At 52.6% G+C, this 13,201-nt stretch overlaps 1 protein-coding gene across 7 annotated transcripts in view; it reads right to left on the reverse strand.

The window, feature by feature from the left end:
• Agap1 (ArfGAP with GTPase domain, ankyrin repeat and PH domain 1) overlaps positions 1 to 13,201 on the reverse strand; it is a 492,018-nt gene that overhangs the window by 184,702 nt on the left and 294,115 nt on the right. For all 7 annotated transcript variants that reach the window (XM_076866821.2, XM_076866820.2, XM_076866822.2 and 4 more), the window contains one exon: positions 6,486 to 6,590. In XM_076866821.2, the coding sequence (XP_076722936.1) occupies positions 6,486 to 6,590 (105 nt within the window). The remainder of the gene's footprint in view (positions 1 to 6,485; positions 6,591 to 13,201) is intronic.

Below are 13,201 nucleotides of genomic sequence, written 5' to 3' on the forward strand. Positions count from 1 at the left end.
AGATAGTCGATGTAAAGTAGGAAGGTGGACTCTGGCTCACAATGTCAGTCTACGGCAGCTCAGCCCCACTTGAGGCCTGTGGTAAGGCAGAACATCATGGTGGGCGCATGCGACCCAGGGCATTGCTCACCTCATGGCAGCCAGGGAGCAAGAGAGACGGGAGGGGCCAGGTTGGAACATCCCCTGCAGGGCATGCCCCCAGAGTCCAACTTCTCCACCAGGTCCCACCTCCCACTGCCCAGGCACACAACCTAGGGACCAAGTGTTTAACACATGGGTCTTTGGGGGACATCCAAGACACCAATGACAGCACTTGGAAAGAGGCAGAGCCTCAAGTCTGACCTGAGGCAGACAGCATCTGTGTATCAAGGTCCTCAGGGTGACGTCTGCACCACCAGCTCGAGCCCAGGTCTCCCCGAGAAACTGACTGGCCAGGTCACTTCAGATGGGGGTTGGTTTTATTTGGGGGTGGGGGCCGGAGGATGGAGGACACGTCAGATCCAAATGTGTGAATTTCTCTCCCAGGCCAGGCAAAGACCCCGTCTATGAGAATTATCCCTTTAGTTCCAATAAAGGGAGAAACTTCAAATTCTTTCTGCTTCTGTGGACCGTCTCCGGTCACCCTGAGAACCTTGCAGAAATACCAGCTGTGACTCAACCTATTATTCATAAAGCCATTTGCCTAAAACAGGAAGGCCAAACTAGAAGAGAAATGTGGACTTGCTGCTGGAGCTCCCAGCCTTTGTTGCTCAATATCTTTACAATTTCCTAATCTACCTGGAAATGATTCTTTTTTGGATTTCAGCGCAGTTTTAGGCGTTGTAGTATTTGTGTAATGCTCTGTGTATACTTTCTCCTCCCTCCTCCACCAACATCATCTACCCTTGGTGGGTCGGGGGTGGGGGCATGCTGTGTAATACGAGGGTCATGGATCTGAATCTCAGCAGAATCTTTAAAGCAGAACCAGGACTGTTGATGTGAGGTCTGGAGCCCAGGCAACCTTGGAGTGCAGACACTGCAGAATCACATGGCTGAAGCTCCAGTGTGGCCAAGATAGGGCAACATGACCCCTCAGTACTGAGCAACGTCGCCTACATGCTGAACAAGTACCAGGCCCGGGCAGACACAGCCTTTGTGCGCCATCAGGTGGAGTGGGGGCCGTGGAGGCCCACCTGTTCCACAGGTAGCAGGCTGCAAACGCAAGATGCAGGACTGGGAAGGAAGGACAGCGTCCGGCACTGTGGCAAGGTGAGACGGTTATTAATCCAGGACAGACGCCACGCCCTATGGTGCATGTCACGGCCTGACACGTCCAACGATGGTCTTCTCAGGAAAGGGAGGCCTGTCTCCTCAGGGGACCCAGCCACCCACGTCCCCAAAGGGGAAGCTGTGGCGAAGGAGAAACGGGGAGGATGATGAGAGAGAACCCAGACCTGGGCGTCCCAGCACAGCCACCTAGTCACCTTCCGTGCCGGGAGAGCAGGAGCGCGGCCGTGCGGGCCTGGCTGGAACTCCTGTGACACAGCTGTGTGCCGATCCTGGCTGGGCTTCCCGTCTGTGACCCGGAGGGTCAGGCAGGAGCCTCAGTGTCCTGGGGAAACCGTGGCAGGATGTTGAGGAATCTGAGGGCCCTGGTGACATGTGAGGCAGCTGGGGGGTGCCCTCCATGCTCCAGGCAGATGGCCTTGTTTCACCTGAGACCGTGTGAATCTAAAGTGGCACCACCCACGGGCGTGGTGCTGCAGGCCTACTCTCCCAGCTCCTAGAGGCTGAGGTGGGAGTTCAAGGCCAGCTTGGGCAACTTCAAGACCTCGTCTGGAAACCACCCCAAAGCTGTTTTAAAGGGCTCAGGAGGTAGCTCAGCAGTAGAGCATCCCTGGGTTCAACCCCAGTGCTGAAGAAGTGAATAAAGAGCGATCACCATCAGCGCGCACAGCAAGAGGCGCTGCTCCTGTAAGGCAGGACTGTCTTTTTCTTGAACTGTGTCTTGAGAACACCTACTTAGGAATCATCTCAGATCTTTCTGCTGTTTTTACATCAGTGAAGAAATGAAATTTTCCATGATTCAGAAGCCAGGAACTTAGTGACAGCCACATTCCAATGGCAGTTTAGAGTGTGAGTTTGTTTCTACCAGTCGGAGCAAAACCCAATCAAAGCTCAACAGCACCTGGGACCCAAGGCCCATGTGGCAGGTCAGTCCTGCGCAGAGGGAAGGAGCGGCCTATGTGTCAGGGACAAGGGACAAGCCACGGCTGTTTCCAACCTGGGCGACAGGCAGGACAGGAAACACACCTGAGGAGCTGTTTTCAAGAACTAGCACCTGACACATGCCAGCCAGGTGTGGGCTGAACAGGGGCTGCTCAGAGCCACCCAGGTCCTCGTCAGGGCGCCCTGGGAGTCAGGGCCAGACACACAGTGAGCTCTCTCCGACAGGGCACCGTCTGTGGCTGCAGAGCTCATTCTTACAGGTCCACTTAGGAATCACACCGCACACGACTCTTGAGGCAGGAGTTCCAGCCGTGCCCCCGACGGCCGCTCCCCTGACACAGAAGATGAATAGGTGGCTGTGCTGGACTGTGACGCCCCGAGCTCTCAGTTCTTTCTCATTATCCCCTCTATTTTTCCATCATGGTCTCCCTACGGCTCATACTTCAGTCCACAGAAAGGGAATCTAAGGATTCCAGAACAGCCCCCCTACCCTGTGACCCAGCAACGGGTCTTAGAGCCAGGAGATGCTCACAGGTCCCTCCCTAGGAAAGCTGGATAAGCAGGGCTTTTAAAGAACTTGGAGACTGTCAATTGTTTTCAGGTAAATCCAAATGTAGACCACTAGGCACCCAGCCACAGAAACCCACACGCTTGCCTTTAGTATTTCAGTTTTATTCAAATGCTTAGAACGGTGCATGCAGAACATCCAGCAGAGATGCAGGGGCAAGTTCAGCCGGTCAGTCCTGGAGCGGGGTGGCCCGCCTGTCCTGGACTGCCTGGGGCATGTTTTGAGCAAGGGAAGTCCCAGGCTGGGAAGCCCTTAGTCCTGGGCGACCTGGGGCCCTCTAGACTGGCCCTAAGAGTCATTTAATTAATAACAGCATCCAGCGAGGAAACGTGGACAAACTGAACTGGGTTTTCTGGGCCCGTCTTAGCCCCAGCCTGGAACTCATCCCGTCTTGCTGCTTCCATCTCAGGACAGGTTTCCCTCAGGAACCCAACTCACCCCATAAGCTGCTGTTTTTATTAAGAGTTTTGGGTCAAAACTTCAGAGTTACAGTCGTAAGAGTGTGAAGTGCTCCAGATGACAATATATTATCAAAATTCCTACCCACTGAATGACTCTTTCTCTCAGTCACCTCAGTGACCTTTCTGCCATGTGGTCTCTCGGAGACAACCTGGAAATGGGTGCCACAGGGTGGATGGTGTCTGAAAGATCACCTTTGGAAACAGCTGGCATGCAACTTCAACATTTGAACCAGAAACTCATCTGCACCTCCCAGTTTCTTACTGAGGGGAGTCTGGATTCTGCCCCAGACATCTCCTTCAATCCCTCTTCCCACTGAACCAGGAATGCCCGATGAGCTCAGCGGTCACAGGCCTGTGGCTCCCAACACCTCAGAACAGAACAGGTCCATTCCAGGCACCTAATAGAGAGTGACCTAGAACTTGCTGCCCTCCAAACCGTCATTGAAAGCACGGTGATGGACATGAAGTCAACGAAGGGTCACCCTGTAGGCTGCCATCATACTAGACTCAGTACAGATCCACCCCGCGGCTAAGCCGCCACCTTGGGGAACTATGCATGTGCCTGCCCCAGACGCATGTTTCCCCTGGCACCAGGCCAGTGGCTTTTGCAGATGACAGCAGCACTGGCACCACAATCATGCACCAAAGGCCAATACAGGCCTCCCCCACACCCCAGCAACACTCACGCAGGCCTATGGAGGAGAGAGAGGAAGGAACTGCCAACACCGAGGGAAAAGAAGAGAATTTTTGAAGAACTGATTTGGATTATTTAATCAAGAGGTTGGGGTGAAAAGTCCCCCTCCTACAGGCGTTTCCTGGAACCTGCTGTTGTCACCACCTGTCTCTTGGCAAGGCACACACGTGGGCCTTGGCTTCCACATGCACAGGCTACCTACTTTGCACAGGTCCCTCTGATGAAGCCTGTGCTCAGCAGGAGGCCACTATCCATCCGATTTCACGTTACAGCCACGGAGTTCCACCAAGAAGAACGTGCCGATTACACTTCTTGCTGTAACACACGTATAAAGCACGGGGCCCGGATTAGACTCTGCTCTTGGAAGAACGAAGCCCTCAACAGGGGCAGTTCCCTGCAGCCAGGGCAGCACCGGGCGAGGAGCCAGGAGGACAGACTCAAGGAGGGGAGCAGGGCACACAGTGGGCTGTGGAACCGCAAAGTCCTCCGTGGGGCAGCCTCAGCAAAGGTGTGAGCCCTATCCCTGGGAGGCCTCCGGGAACAGGTGTGCCCAGTCCCTGATTGAGGGGCCACCTGGTGAACCAGCCTACTCCAGATAAACAGGAGCAAACGGAGCATGAAGAAAAGTCCTCACTACAATAAAGAATGCGTGTGTCTACAAAGGAATCCATCCATATACCCACCTGATTCCGTCTATCCAAGGGATTATCTGTACCTATCGTATACTAATGTATTCCTAGATAACTGTGTTTAGATGCTCCTTGACTCAGGTGGGTTACGTCCCAGTAAGCCCACTGATGAGATGAGATTATGCAGGTGGAAAGTGTATTAATTCCTCCACCTGCCAAGCACCGGGCGTAGCCTGGTCTACCTTAATTGTGCGAAGAACACTCACACCGACCTAGAGTTGAGCAAAATCATCCAACACCAAGCCCATTTCAAAACCAAGCGTTGAGCATCTCAGGCAAGTTACTGAGTACTGCACTGGAGTGAAGGCTGGGAGGGCTAAATGGGCAAACTTCACAACAGCGTCCACTTGGAGACGCTCATGGGGAGCGTCACACGCCGCAGCCTGCCTGTGCGACCCTCAGAAGTGTACTTCCAGCCAAGAACCGAGGCATGTCCATTACCATGTGAACAAGCCAGGAGGCTCGAGAAACACCTGCTTTGTTGACATGGTTCTGAAAGGTGTAGTTATAGCTGTAACACGGGGGAAAGGGCAACTCACACCAGCAGCAAATTAAGCAACAAGAATACCATCTGTTAGCAAGCGTGCTGGAAAGACTTGAGGTAAGTGTTCTTGCCAGCGCAGGGGAAATGGCCTCTTGTATTTTGCCAGAGGAGATAAACTGATGCAATGTCTCTGGGAATCTGACAACATTCACCAAAAGCCATGATCAAACACATACTCTTCCGCATGCACATACTCTTCCGCTTAGGACGCTGATTACTAGTAATCAATCCTAGGGCAGTGGACAAGGACAGAGGGACACAGGACACTGATCAGAGTTATAATAGTGAAAAAATTCAAAGTAAATTTATTTGTCAAATGCCTGTCTTTGGGGTACTGTTGAGTCACTTAGGGTCCAGCTGTACAGGGACCGGTGCATAGTCAGAAAATGGTGGGGTACAAGTGGATTTGTGGACACAAATTGGTGCACATGACCAGACCAGATGTGGGTGGAAGCTCAGAGCCCACACACGTGTGGAAGCAGGAGCTGTGCCTGTGGAAGCACAGGCCCACATGTGCGGGAAAGGCCGAGGGTGTACCTCAAAATGCCAGCAACTGTGTTCTCCACGAGTATTTTACTTTAGGAATAATTTTAATTTTCTTTCATTATCTTTATTTCTAACTTCCTGCCAACAACTGTGCAAGTCTTAAAATTATTTCAAATTCTAAAAACTAACATCTTGACATAGTGATATAATCAAATGACCCACTAAAATCTTCACATCTCTGTACCTCAGGCCAAATGCCATGGGATGCATTGTTAACCAAAATGAACACCCCCAAACTTGGATTTTACCAAAGCTTGCTTTGTATTTTCCCTCAAGAACAAGATTAGTTGTTTTTTTATCTAATATAAATTATTTTAGCCTAATAATAATAAATTTTCTTAACACCCAGGGACGTTTCTCCTGTCTTACAAATGGGCATGTGTTATTTGACAACAAACACCGAGCCATGAATTGCATTTAACTTCCTGTTTTTGTTCTTAGACATTCAGAGCTGAATTTTAGGTTCAAATGGGATCGCGTCCTTCATTATGGATTTTCCTATAGGTACCTTCTTTTTCTTTCACTACTTGCTCCTGACTTTCTACATCATTTACAATTTCACTTCATCTCTGTAGGATGAGAGAGCTAGGGATGGGAGGCGAGGGACAGACCTCTGGCCCAGCAGAATGTGAGGACAGTGACATTCATCTCATGACTGACCAGGACATCAGCTACCCCTTGAACCTCAGAGGTGAGTGGCTGCCTGCTCTTAGGCCCTGCCCCCCATGCTCAGCTGAGGCCTGCACCTGCTGGCTGCTCCCAGGGCTGAACTCACATGCAGACTTGGATGATAGGTCAGCACACCGTTGTCACACAGGGTGACGTATTTCTTCTTCCACTCCTTGTTCAGTGACTTGCCACTTCGCTTTAAGAGCATGCCCTGGAAGGAAAAAGGAGCCAGTCAGCCAGCCTCATGGGAATGGAATGAGAAGTCAGTGCAGAAGTAATTTCAAACATTCTTTGTGTCTTTGCCAATTTACAAAGGAAATTATGCTCAATTTTGGATTGAATTTGCTTTATCCTTTTTATGTACAAAACATATAGCCTACTTTCAAATTTCTTTGTGTGTCTGTGTAAAGAACCTGGCTTTGTGGGATTGGTAAATGCTAAAGACCCACCCTCAGCTCAACAAATAATACAAAACATCCTGACACAGCTACACTGTTCAAATAACAAGTCATAAAAGCACAGGAAACACCTAAAGGAACAGTGTTTTGAAGACAGAAACCTAAACTTCCTTTTTGAAAAATAACCAATGAACTGTATACTTACCTTATATTTGTAAATAAGGACATTTCATTTCATAGTTCCTTTCGTTTCAGAATTTTAGCTTATTAAAACTGAAGTTCTACTTGCCAACTTTAGTGATGACACTTTATGGATGAACTGTGTGTAATTTTTAAATCCATCTTTAATGAAATCATATTAGGGCTTCTGGAAAACCATTCGGAATTTGAAATCGACCATCTTTAAAGCCACATTTAACCCAGTCTTTCATGAATGACTGACTCAAATACATTCTTGTTTTAACTAGGAACCCCACCTCCCCCGAGTTCACAGGCTTTCCTGGATTAGGAAAGCAGGAGCCAACACTGAGCAGGGTCAGCTCCCACACTGGAACCTCAGGCTCTCCCCTCCCAGCCAGGGCTTCCTGCCTGCCCAGCTCTGTCCATTTCAACTCCAGCATTCACATCCTGACTCTGTCTGTCCCTTTTAGAAGACGATGAACTTCTCTCTCCTGCCCCTGCACACTGAGAATGACGGAAGATTCTACGTGCTCTTCCTCTTGCTGTTTATAAACCACACGATCACCATGAGGGGAAAGCACAAGGCTGATGCCAGGTGACTCACCCAGAGTGAGCAGGAGGGAAGGCTACAGGTTCTGAGACGCACTCGGACACCTTGGGGCAGCAGGGGCACTGAGGGCCTCCTCTGGAGGTTTTATCGGCCCCTCTTAAGAATGGCCACGCGAGACAGAATTAGACAAGCATGCCTTTAGATATAATTAAGCTCAAGTTTCAATTAATTACCAGCATTATGGCAATACTGTGTTTTATTTACTCAAATCATAACATAACCGAGTTCCATAAGTACAAAGGATTAAAAGCCAGCTTGGGGTTCTCATCACTATTAAACACTGTTGCCAGAGGGAAACATTTCAAAACTTGAAACAACTTATCAAGGAATCTTTGGAAAATTATTTCCTTGTAAGTTCTTATTATTTAAAGAAAATATGCAGCAAAATATGGTGTCCCTTGGTTTCTGGGAGCATAAACCAATCCAAACCAAGCTTGGTACCGACCCACCTGATGAACCAGTCCAGAGGAAAATGTTACGAGCTACAAACCAAAGCAATAAAAGCTTCATTGCATGGTACCAATTAGTGGGAGAGGGACAGTGACTGCCAGCCAAGCAGTAATACATAAGCGATGGCTTCAAACCACTGCGCGTCCCTCCCCGGGGATCCTACCAGCTCTGCACTTAGCATAACGAAACCTCTCCCAAGTTCTCCTGTGGGCTCATATTTTTCCGTCATCCGTTTCAGATGGAATTCCAACAATACCAGGGGCTGGGGGTCACTGTGGTGTCACTGGAAGATTAGAGCCGCTCCGGGCTTCAGAAGGCTTTGTCCCTTCCCACTGACAAACGCAGCCACAGCGCACACCCCTGGGGCTGATGGACTCACACAACTCGCTTGGCTGGCTTGGGGCAAATCCTGCACTCGTAATTATCCTTCCACCAATGAAGGCCACAAGACTTATTTATTAAGGAAGAAAGGGAAAGAGCCCAATTAGGAGGCATGGAGGGGTGACGTCATAGCTTCCTGGAGAACAGAAGGAGGCTGATTTGCTCCCCTGGCAGAAAACACTGAGTGAAGGAAAAGCCAACCTTGAGGCCTTGATGGACTCTGCAGTTCATCTGGAGGAGACGGTCGGGTCCTGTGAGCTACGGGGATGCTGCAGCTGTCTGTGGGCCTCTAGAAAGGTTCAGAAGCCGAATTTCTGCCCTCCAGTCTCGGGCCCCTGTGGCTTTATTACAATGACCCCCACCAAAGACTGCTGAAGAGACTGAGTCCCTGGGCTGCCCTGCTCTCCGCCTCCAGCCATGGCTGAGCAGGGCTGGGGCAGGTGGCCTGAGGACCCCTGGCACCTCTGTCTTGTCCTCCATAAGCAACGGGTCAGGGATGGCAACACCATGCAACTTGCGGTTTCTGATCTGAGCCAAAGGAGGCCGAGAAGCTTGTCACCACGGGGAGGTGGCAGGCAGTCCCGGACACCACCCTCTGCACTCCTGCCTCTCCACTGGGTGGCTAGACCCTGCCGTTCCTGCTTACAGGCAGTGGCTGGAACCCGTGTGTATCCCCCTGGCTCCTCCTGCGAGGCACATGCACAGGGGCTGGTGCTTGGGATCCCCATGCAGGCACCAAGACCACGGGCCCTTCCTGAGAGGGACATGAGACTCCGGCCGGCAGGGGTTCAGCTCCCAAGAGACTCCCAGGGATCGTTCCTGGCCAGGGGGTCCCCTTCAGGTAGACCTGGGGAGCCCACATCTCTCACGGTTCCCTCCTCCTGAGTCTCATGTAAGCTTGAGTGAGAGAGCAGGAGTGGCACTCCAAGGCGAAAAAGTGCAGAAATACCCGCTGGGCCTGGGGTGGGGTGGACACGCCTGCAGGTCCAGTGACTGGGGAGGCTGAGGCAGGAGGCCTGCAGGGCAACCTAGTGACACCCTTAGCAATTACGGAGACTCTGTCTCAAAATAAAAAATAAGAAGGGCTGCGGCTGTACCTCAGTGGTTAGGTGCCCCTGGGTTCCGTCCCCAGCACCAACTAAATGCAGACATACGTACAATACATGGCCTGCGGCTCTAGAGGTGGGGGCTTCCGCATGCTAAGAGCAGCCCAGGGAGCCCCACGGGAAGTGTCCTGGGGTCTCAGAACATGATGAGCACTGCTAGAGGCAAATCTCAACCCTACCAGAAAGTTCCAGGGATGGGGTGGCCATGGCTGCTGGACCCTGGAGAAGGCCAGGGCTGCTGGACAGGGGAGTGGTGCACCAACAACCTCCCACGGCAAGAGTGACAGGACCTATGCACGACGGCTCTGGGGTGATAACCCTGGCTACAGATCCCACAGCTTTGGTCCCTGACACAGGTCGGTCCACAGGAGTCTGCAGACTGGCTACACATGGGCTCACGTGGGACCTCTGGCCCAGAGTCGCGGGTGTCCGTGGGGGCACCCCTGCCCCTCAGTGTGTCTTAGCGTTCCGAGCAGCGGCAGCGCCTGGATCCCCGGGAGGATTCCCAGCTGGGTGCACCACCGGCTGCCAGGTGGCAGTGGCAGTGGCAGAGGTCAGGCTCCTCGATTTCCAAGCCACAGTCTTCCTTCCCCTCAGACCAGCTGGCCTCCTCCCGCACACCTCCTGCCTGGCCCCGGAAGGGGAGGTGGGGTGAGGGCAGGAGACGGTGGAGGTCACCTGACAGGCATCAAGACCCCTCTGCCAGCGGCCAGGAGGGCAGATTCTAAGGTGGCCTGATGGAACCCAGTGTCAAAGTTCCCACTCAGAGTGGCCACTTGGACGGGCAGCACTGGCCTCACCTGAAGCCCACTAGATGCAGAATGTCTGTCTGTGGCCCAGAGCAGCCAGGCCACCCTGAGTTCAACCAGGCCCCGGGTGACCTGAGTGCCTGTTTACCTGAGCAGCTCTGGGCCCAGACCCTCTCAGGAGCACCGAGCTTCTCCAGGGGGCATCGCCCTGCAGAGAGCTCTTCTTAATGGCTGTCCAAAAAATGAGCAGCTACTGGATCCCACAGCTGTCTCACGTGGTGCCAAGGGGAAGTGCAGGGGGGAGACTGGTACATGAGCCATCCACTCTTTGACCCGGTGGGGCCCGCCCTGGCACAGCAGGCTGCACAGAAGAAAATGACTTCACTCAAGAACGCAGGACATGGGTGGCCGCAGGACGAGGGTCACCGCAGGATGTGGGTGGCCACACGGCCAGGGCGGCCTTTACAGCACCGCAGTGATTTTGCTTCACTATCCGTCATGATAAAATATTGCTGTTAATTTAAGTTTATTCTTTAAAAAAACCATTAGTTTCAATTATCCTTAGTTATTTGGGGTTCTATGATTATTTAGTTTTACGAGTGCATATAATGTCTGGCCTTATCGTGAAAACAGCTAGGCCAGTGCTGGGGGGACCCAGGCGGCTATTTTCTAAAGGGTTCCAAGTGGCCCACAAGTCCCTGGGAGAGGCTGGTCTAGAACAGGAATGAACTGGAGTCACCTGCCCAGGGGCAGGAGAGGGTGGGGAACTGGGACGAGGAGGCGGCTGGGAGAGGCAACTGGCAGGACGGATGGCAAGGGAGCATGTCCTCCCCGTGACGCGTCCTGCGTCCTGCGCTCCAGTTCTCCCCTTTCCTACTGACGTCTCCAAGGCTGTTGTGAGATTCCCAGAGCAGACAGAGCCAGGCAGGTCCCATCCTGCTTGGCCTGGGGTAGGAGCACGTGGTGTGAGGAAGGCCACCACCCTGACGTGCACCCTGCCCGCCAAGCCGCCTGCGGTGTGGAGGCCCCATCCCAGAGCTCTCAGACCTTGCTGGGCACACCCAATCCCCGCAACAGAGGTACCCAGAGTGAGGAAAGGCCGCCGCAGCCGCCTCAGGAAGCGGGAGTGGGGCCGAGCCTGACAAGTTGCGGACACCTTGGGTAAGCCGCCGTGTTCCCCTACCACCAGGTGACCTGGAAGCTCAGGTCAAGACTGCAGCTCTTGGTGACGTCAGCAGCCTGATACCGTGGCCAGCGGGGCCAGGACAAAAGCACATGGAGGGCAGAAGGGACCCCACATTGCTACAGGCAACAGGAGACCACAGGCCTGCTCTTCCTCAAAGGACCCCGACCCCAGGAGAGCCCGGGCACCTGGGAATTAAGCGCCCACAGAGCCCACCGGAGCGCTCACAGGGGTCTCTGGGAAAGCTGGCCTGGTCTCTGGTGTGGAGAAGCAACCCAACTACGCACTGCCTCTGTGCCAACAGTCTAAGAGAACCTTCTCCCGGGGGGTGAGCAGAGGTGTGGGATCAACTGGGCCACGCCCCAGAAGACTTGGGGACAGCTTCCGGGGATGAAAAATTTGTTTTCTTTTTATTCCTTTTTTTTAAAATTAATTTTCAATACTGACTTTTGAAAAGTGTTCATAGGAAGTGCGAATCACAGAGTGTCAGAGCCCAGGGGCCTGAACATGGCACGAAAGCGTCCTGCCTCACCGAGCGTCCCCAGGGCAGGGAACCTGGTAACCCTTCCCCAAACTAAAGGGTCCCGTCCCTCTGCCACCGTGGGACCCCTCTGAATACGCCCAGCGTTCCCCAACGTCAGAAGCTAAGGGCAAACTTAGCCCTCGTCTTTTGGGTCAGCCCTTCTCCTGCAGCCAGAGCCCCTTCTGGTGTCCCAGTGGCTCCCGAGCCTTCCTGCTTCAGGGCTGAGCCCCTGAGCTGGTCGTCTCCACGCGTCCGCCAGCCTGAAGGCTCACCAGCTCCAAGTGCCGAGAAAGTGGAAAACCCTATAAATAGTTCATTTCAACTTTTAGAGGACACGAAGCCACAGTCCTGCTGGCCAGAAGATGACAGAGGCCGGAAGGCTCCTGCCTGTCTGGAGACGCACAGGCGGGCGGCTCCCATCAGTGAGTGCAAATGGCCTTATGATTCTAAGTCTCTTTGAGTCCCTGTAACCCAGGGCAAAACCGCATGGTGGAACGTCAGAGTGCATCCTCTGTCCGTCTTTCAGATGCCACTTCCGTGCAAGGGAAAACAATCTCTGCCTAAGACCGTTGCTGGTCGACCTTCACGGCACAGACCTCAATTACAGGGAGTGTTTTTTTTGCCTCTTGTGTGGCCTCAATCTTCAAACATTTCTTATTTCAGGGCTATGGTGGACTCCCCCATGCCAGGTGCATTCCCAGTGCTGTACTACTCCTAACCGGGCACCTGATGTGAGTGACCATAATCATCCCCATTTTACAGATCAGAACACCGAGGCACAGAGAGGTTGTGTACCTTGTCCAACTTGCACAGCCAGCATGTCCAAAAATGGCTCCCAGTGACCTGCATCTCCCAGCACCCCTGCTGGTGTAAGTAAATCACTCCACACTGACTCTGGGCCGCCTGGGGATGACTTTGACCCACGGAACCCACAGAAGGGATTCTGTCAGCGCTGGTTTAGACCTTAAGAAAGCCTGGCAGCCTCTGTTTTACAGGGCTCTGGCGGACTGGCGGGCCGTGTAGGTCTGCAGTCCTCATCACAACTTTATAAGTGATAAAATGATGGTTTTCTAAATCATTTGGTTTTCAGGTGGATTCTTATGCAGCAATTGAGAAGAAAAACAAAACTCGTCTCCTTACTGCTTTAAAGAAAATCCTAACCAGGTGGAACTGGCTGTGGAGCCAGGCTCCTGACTGTGCTGAGCAGGAGCAAGAGGGGAGCGTTCAAGAGAGTCTCAGGCA

Source organism: Callospermophilus lateralis, chromosome 9 (assembly GCF_048772815.1).
Source record: "Callospermophilus lateralis isolate mCalLat2 chromosome 9, mCalLat2.hap1, whole genome shotgun sequence".
NCBI classification, from domain to species: domain Eukaryota; kingdom Metazoa; phylum Chordata; class Mammalia; order Rodentia; family Sciuridae; genus Callospermophilus; species Callospermophilus lateralis.